We start from the raw sequence: 7,651 nt of genomic DNA, 5'->3' as shown, positions 1-7,651 counted from the left end.
CTGTGGTTCAGATCAGCTGTGACTGCAGAGGCAGCCAGGAGCGCTTCAGAGGGGTGTGTATTACACAAGGAGCCCACAGCCCTGTGTGGAATTCTGGGGTTTAGGACTACCCAAAGCAGATGTCAGGTTGTTTATTGTGCGTGCAGCCTTTGCTCGCAATATCACTGTCCAAGTTACTGCTCCTAACAGGTACTTTCAGCATTGCTCTGTGGGACAAAGCACCCCAAGTCGCTGACACCCACTTCATTCTGACTGCAAGACACACTATTGCTGTATTATAGAAGAAATCTCCTGGAAAACTGCTGCTGTTACTGGGAAATCAATTAAGACTGCATCTAAGTAATAAACTGTAACGCTGTAGATAAAACCGGTGCTGGAGGCTGCTGCCTAATGCCACTGTGGCTGCGTTCACCACCGCTCGAAGCACTGTGGGGAGCAGCACCGGGTGTCCCGGAGCAGCAGTCCCCCGTAGGGCCGGGGAAGGGCTGGAGCCCCGGCCCTGCGCACCCCACGGACAGGCCATGAGGAGAGGTGCTGCGGCCATGCCGGCCCTTGGGGTGGCAGATGGGGGGAGGCCAAGAGTGCTGCTGGCTCAGCGGAGGCCACTGTCCCTCAAAAATGCCGCCTCGGGTGCGGACAGGCCCGGGCGAGGGCAGGGCCGCTCCCTGCCGTGCTGTGCCCAGAGGAGGGCAGGGCGGCCCCGGGAGCGGCAGAGCGAAAGGGAAAGCCAGTGCCCGGGTGACTGCCCCGAGCAGGGCGGGGCGGGGGAGCGGCTGCTGCCACCGCTTCCCGGTCTCCTGCGCCGGGGACGGCATCGCCCGCTCCCTGCCCGGCTTGTCCACACCACAGCCCCGTTGCCCGCCGAGCCAGGCAACATGAGCGGCTCCGGCCCGGAGGCGCCCCAGCCCGGCGAGACGCAGGAGGTCCAGCTGCAGGAGGCCGACCAGGACTGGGCGGCGGCCAAGGCTTTCTACGATAACCTGGTCTCCAAGAAACCCCGGCCGGTGAGTGCGGGCGGGCGGGCCAGGGGTGGGAATCCGGAGGCTGGGGGCTGCCGGCCGGCGCTACCCTCCGCTCGTTCCGCAGCCCAAGCCTCAGAATGCCATCACGGTGGCCGTCTCCTCCCGAGCCCTCTTCGACATGGTGGAGGAGCGGCGGATCTACGAAGAGCAAGGGATGGAGAAGTACGTACAGTACCAGGAAGACAACGAGAACGTCACCCTCAAACCCGGACCGGCTTTCTACTTTGTCAAGGTACCGGGGCTGGGCGAGCCGGGGCGGGCTGGCCCAGCGGAGCGGGGGGGGGGTGTGTGTGTTAGAGCGCGGAGGATGTTGCAAGGCCGAAATTTGTGGAAGAGGACGAACCCAAAGAGGAACCTCCGCCCAAGGAGCGGAGATTATGTTGCCCCAGGAAGCGTTCTGGGGAGTTGTTTCCCCTGAGGTGAACTCGCCTCGTCCCGGCAGCCCGGCACCACCTCCCTATCTCCCTGAGGAGCCCGGGCGCTGCGGCCACCCCTCCTCTCTCTCCCCTTCCTTTCCCATCTCTCCACTCCCCTCCCGCCGGCACCAATGCCAAACGCCTGCGGCAGATCACGTACCCTGAGTGTCACCGGGACCGGAGTTTTCCGCTCAGCATCACGGTTTGGCTCCCCCGGCTCTCTGCTTCACACCTGAGGTGTGGGGAAGGAGCAACCTTCGTTTTCTGATGGTTACACAGGCTGCACAACGACTGTTTTCAATAAAGATAGGACACGAATTGCTTTATGTTTGTTGCCACCTCTTCCCTCCAAAAAGCAAAACCAAAACACTTTAGTACCTCGTTCCATTTTTATGTCTCCCCATAGGGCTACTGTGGCTAAAGACAGCACTGACTCAGTGTTACACAAGTTATTAAAAAAATCAACGTGGTTTTATTTTTTTGTTTTATTTTTTTATTTTTGGTCATTTTTATTTCTTCCTCATTTGCCATGGCACTCTTGAAATTGTATTTGAGGACCAGCAAAAGAAATAGAACCAATAGCTGAGAGAGTTTAAGCAGAGGTAAGATTGAATAATTTGCTTTCATTGCCCAAAGATAAAAGACATGGCCAAGGTAAAACAGCCTCCAGCATGAAAGGCAAATTAAATTTTAAAAATTAGCATGTTGTTTAGGAACACAGATTTTAGTAAGATTGACTTGGAAAAATACCTCCGATGGACCTCATTGTCTTATAAGCACTACCACAGGAATTTTAGAAAATTTATTAAATCATAATTAGCAGTCATACTTGATGACAGCAGAGTTGTGGCAGAATGCATCCTTCAGGTTTTAAAAGTTGATTTTCATTGCTGCAATTTCAGTCTCAGGAAGGTAAAACATTTTCATCATTGATGATCACTTTTTGGCCATACATAGTGGAAAAATTACTTATGTCAATACCCATCCTGTTCTAAATACAGCAGCTGTTAATAGCATTAATAGCACAAGCATAGCAAAAGGATTTTTAGTGCAAAAGCCTTGTCATAAAATAATTCACTTTGCACACCAGTGAGGCTACACAGACTAGTGAATTTACTGCATCTTTTCCTACCTGTAGCAGCTAGAGAGAGCAGCTCTTTTAGCATAGTCATCTTTCAGGAGGTTTGTTATAATTCGGTGTTGAATTCAGTTTGACTATAAGCAAAGAACTAACTCTTTTTCTCTCACACTTTGTAAACCAGAGGTGTTACCTGTGCCCAGCAAAATGCACCTTGACATCTGTTCCCTTGCAGTATTTGCATTTGAGTTCTTTCTGTGTTTTAAGAGATTCCTAAACCAATTAGTCATAGGAATCATTAGTCTAGAGAACTGTGGGGTTGTTGGGTGATGCTTTCAATTTGGAGGGAAAGAAAGGAAAAATAATTTTTTTCTATTGTTATTATTCCTTTATTGAAATCTTTAAGACACTAACTTGAAAGTATATCTCATGCTTGTAGCACTTAATCTTAATCACAGGCTCAGATCTCCCTGTGCTGCAAAATGTACAGGCACTGGACAAAAAAATGGCATCCCCCCTTCCACTTCCCCTTATTATCTAATAGATTAAGAAGTTCTGCATTAGAGTAATAGGAGACAGTACAAAAAAAATAGAAAGGTACAAAGGACTTATGTCCACATATTAAGATTTTTCCTAGCTCTTATACCAAGGTCTCAGAGTTTTCCTAAGTGCAGTCCCATGTGACATAGCCATGGTTTTTGAAGTGAGATTCCCAGAATTTAATTATGAAATCTGATTTTTTAATGCTTAACAACTGGCCTGACTTTTTAAAGAATCTTAATGAATATCAACCCATCTTGCATTCATTTTATGATTCATTGTTGACTATATTGCTATAATTCCAAGGAATTCCATTCAATGGCCAAGATCCCAAAGCAGATGTCTGTGCATAAACCTAGAGCAAAGAGCAAGTCTGACTCCAAAGGGATAAGATGCTAAATAATATGAGAGAATAGATGGATACAGAGAGAGACAAGAAGATGAAAGGTCAGGGAAATAAGAATACAAAACTGGATATAACATGTTGGCCCAATATCTTTAAGGAGCTCTTACATTAATCAAAATCTGTCTTATTCAGTATTGCAATTAGAAATCACCAAAGTAATCATGTTTGACAGGATTACTCAGTACTTAAGTGTTTTGACTTAGGTGTTTTGACACCTAAACACCTGAACGGTGTCAGCAAATCTTTGCATAAGTATGTGGCCCAAATTCACATTTGTGCATGCAAAACAAGCAGGTTATGAACACAAATTCCTTTACACCTTCTTGATTGCACAGGAACAATTTTCAAGTGGACAAGAAAAAAAATAATAGGTATTGTGATTAATGTTCAGCAGTGCACTGATTTATTCTAGATGATTGTGGTATCCTAAGAAAGAGTTCCATGATAAATTTAAATTCTGTAACTAAGCAAAAGAAACTTAATTGCTTCCCATCAATTGAACCCAGTCAAATAGTTGCTGGGAGCAGAAAGGGATAAAACAAGTTCAGCAAGTTAAACTGTCAGGTTTTACACATTCTCCTTCAAGAGAGTCTTATCACTAAGCCCACAGCAATTAAGAACTGAAGCACATTCCTTTCTATTACTGACTTCCACATTTTTAACCTGCAGGCACTGGAGCATGTCAATGCCCGACTTCTTGAACTGTACCCTGATGATGAAGAACGATTTGATATTGTTCTGATGACTAATAACCATGCCCAAGTGGGAGTCAGACTCATAAACAGCATCAATCACTATGGTAATTTAGGATAAGTATTACCTGGTAGAACTGTCTCCTGTTACATAAGAAAATTAATAATTTTATTTCTCCTGCTCTAACCGTGCTGAAAGCAAATTCTCTGATACTGACATCCATTCTTCAGAGGATGACACTTATTTTCGTGTGGTGGCGTAAGTGAGATAATGTTAAAAAGAACTTGGTCTGAAGCTCTAAATTTAACTTGTCAGGTGTGAAGCTTAATTTCTGAAAGAAGTCCTTAAACTTTTAATTTTTTGGTACTTACACCCCATTTACATACAATCACATCCACATTATTTGCTCTGCTGTCTTAGAGGGACTTTGTCTTAAACTCTGAAGAAGGACTGATCAAATGTAGTCAGTTGACACATCATGCTAGTTGACTGCAATGCCAGTCAAGTTGTCTAACTTGCTGGAATTACAGTGAACAAATTTTTCTTTTGTTAAGTTTCCTATTAGTTGTAAGCTAGTGTACCTTTTTATGGGTTCCTTTTACAGGTTTGTAGAGTCACACCTTGTTGTGCTGTTCTTTACTTCAGGCTTAACAATTGAACGTTTCTGTATGACGGGAGGAAAAAGCCCAGTTGATTACCTGACTGCATACCTTACAGATTTGTACCTCTCAGCAGACTCTGAAAAAGTACAAGAAGCTATAGAAGCAGGTTTGAATTTGCTTTCTTTTGTTCTGTCTCCCTTGAGCTTGTTAAAAAATGCATATATATTGTATGCTTCTTACAGAAAGTGGTGCTGCTTCATCAAATACAGAAAGTCACAACTCTGTATGGACAGGTGCATATTATCACTTATTTTTACTTAATCAAATGCAATGAGGGTATTTTCCTGTATTGTTCTTCTCTGACCCTTTTGCCTGCTGATAATGACAACTTAATCACTCTCTATCTTTCTCATAACCTTCTGTATTCTCCCTACAAGAAATGAACTCTCATATACACCTACACATCTCTCTTTAACTTATGTTTGAATGGGGCCATCTCTTTGATATGACTTACAAAAAACAATTTCTGTATTTTCTTAAAAAATATCAAACAATCCGACTCAACAGTCTCTTTGGAATTTCCTGCTTTGTTTCATTTGCAGCACACCTTGGGGACTGGTTTTGTTTATTTTATATAGAAGCGTAAGGAAGCATGTCTAGGAAGTTAGGTCAGTGGGACACCTTCTATGCATTTGTGTTAAAGAACAGCCATTACAAATTAGTTCTACTGCTAATTTCACCAAATAAAAAGGTCAACACAAATAAGTTGTTGGAACTGAGTGGCTGATAGTTTAATGAGTGACTTTGCAGGACATGCTAACTGAACATGCTCTGATCCATTTCCAGGCATCGCAGCAGCTACGATGTTCACTGCCAACAAAGATATTCCTTACTCGGACACACAGTTGAGGGTGGCATTTGATGGGGATGCAGTTCTCTTTTCTGATGAATCAGAACAGATTTACAAAGAGCAAGGATTAGACAGATTTTTTGAACATGAGAAGCTGAATGAAAATAAGCCTCTTGCACAGGTTTGTACTTCTCGAATCAGTGTGTTTTCAAAACCTCTGTTGGTTTTCATTGCTGCTGTCTTTCTTCAGTTTCTCCAGTGTCTATGTCTTCTTCTTTGTGGAAGCTGATTGCTCTATTTATTTTGATATTCAAGAATAATCTTTAAAATGCAGGGGTGACATAAAAGAGCCCCTACCACTGCAGTTCCTTCACCAGACCTGCCACTTCACTGAGAGAGCTGCATATATGACAATGACTTACAGTTGTATTTTAACAACTGTAGACATACCATAGACAGTGGTGTCTATGTAATTACTTCTCTCTATGGTTTTTGCACACCAAAAAAAAATTAATCTCATGGTTCATAGTAAAAAGAGTTAAATTTTTAAAGAACATTTTATTAAAGACTTTAGTAGCAACTTCATAAGTTTATAGGAGACCATGTGAGCTTTAGTGAGTATTGATTTCCTACTGATCACATATGTAGGATTATGAGATTTTTCCAGTTTGTGAGTTCCTAGTAAGACCCCTTTGAACACATTACACAGAGTTGCATAGCATTAGGGAAGGAATCCTGTATGTAACTGACAGTCTGGAATAAAGCAAAAGAATGATTCTGTGAGCTGTGGACAAATACTAAATGTGCTTCTCATATTCAGGGTCCTTTGAAAGGTTTTCTGGAAGACCTAGGGAAACTCCAGAAGAAGTTCTATGCAAAAAACGAACGGTTAAATTGTCCTATAAGGACCTACCTGGTTACAGCCAGAAGTGCAGCAAGCTCTGGAGCCAGAGTGCTGAAGACTCTTCGTAGCTGGGGTCTGGAGATTGATGAGGCACTTTTCCTAGCAGGAGCTCCTAAAGGACCAATCCTGGTGAAAATCCGCCCGCACATTTTCTTTGATGACCAGATGTTTCACATCGAAGGAGCACAGAAATTAGGGACCATAGCTGCACATGTTCCCTATGGCATTACTCAGAAACACCACAAATCTTCATGACTGGATGGCATCATTAACAATAAGGTTTCTAACTCAGCCAGCCTCTAACATACCAATAGTTGTGTCTAAAACCCTCTACATTTGTATATTTTAAGCACTGTGGTTAAAGATTTAACTCAGGCCAGAGCAGCCTTTAAAGGAAATATTTTTAATATAGGCAAGTTTTAATTTAAGAGAGTTCTTAAGTGGATCTAACACTGTTTTTGATATTGGGAGAATATTTTTACTGTTTTTATAGCTTGAGGAAAATTTTGAAAGACAGAACAGTTATATTTTCTCTAAAAAACTATTGGCAGGTTATTTATAACAGAAGTCATGCTGCTGTGCTAGTCTTTATTATTTCTGAAATTGCTAGAAGCACTGTTTGCCTGTGTTTACCTGTATGTGGTTTTCTTGTTAAGTATGTGTTCAGTAAGTTTGTTATAATGTTTCAGCTTTCAGTGAAATGTTCATTTATTTAATCTTGTGTTTACAGGAACCTTTTTTTTTTATATATTGTTCTCCTATTCTAATAAAGCTGGCTTTACAGAATTTTGTCATTTATTTCTTAAGAGGTTTTAACATAATTTCCTATGCAGAGTTTGCCTAATAAGTGTTCCTGTGTGTCTTGCCTCCTTTGGATAGTAGAACCATAAGTGACCACTTCCAGCCAAATTTGAGAGAGAGCTAGCAGTCTTAAAGACACTTAAGTCCCAACATATTTCACAGAGCTGGGCAGAAGTCAGAGATGCCTTGAATATATTGACTGAAACAGAGACTGAGGCTTTAGAATATAGCTTTGTAACAGCAGAGAATCTATCCTAAATAATGCTGTTGATGGAACTCCTTGTTTCTTAAGTTCACTTAGGATTTACAGCTCTTACCTGTCTGTGTGAGCTCAGTTTG

General features: G+C 42.5%; 1 protein-coding gene across 2 annotated transcripts; it reads left to right on the top strand.

Annotated features, from left to right (window-relative positions):
* The first annotated feature begins 764 nt into the window (after window positions 1-764).
* LOC103529798 (cytosolic 5'-nucleotidase 1B) lies at window positions 765-7,293 on the top strand. 2 transcript variants are annotated; one of them, XM_030447979.1, is made up of 7 exons: window positions 796-1,004; window positions 1,087-1,254; window positions 4,132-4,261; window positions 4,801-4,923; window positions 5,000-5,050; window positions 5,604-5,788; window positions 6,428-7,046. In XM_030447979.1, exons 1-7 carry the CDS (start codon window positions 876-878, stop codon window positions 6,764-6,766), a joined length of 1,125 nt encoding a protein of 374 aa, XP_030303839.1. In that variant the 5' UTR covers window positions 796-875; the 3' UTR covers window positions 6,767-7,046. The 2 variants fall into 2 exon arrangements, with proteins under 2 accessions (XP_030303840.1, XP_030303839.1); XM_030447980.1 differs by lacking the exon at window positions 5,000-5,050 and having other exon boundaries at window positions 765-1,004; window positions 6,428-7,293.
* Window positions 7,294-7,651: the final 358 nt, after the last annotated feature.

Source organism: Calypte anna, chromosome 3, assembly GCF_003957555.1.
Source record: "Calypte anna isolate BGI_N300 chromosome 3, bCalAnn1_v1.p, whole genome shotgun sequence".
Lineage (NCBI taxonomy): Eukaryota > Metazoa > Chordata > Aves > Apodiformes > Trochilidae > Calypte > Calypte anna.
This window is presented reverse-complemented; position numbering and strand designations above follow the sequence as displayed.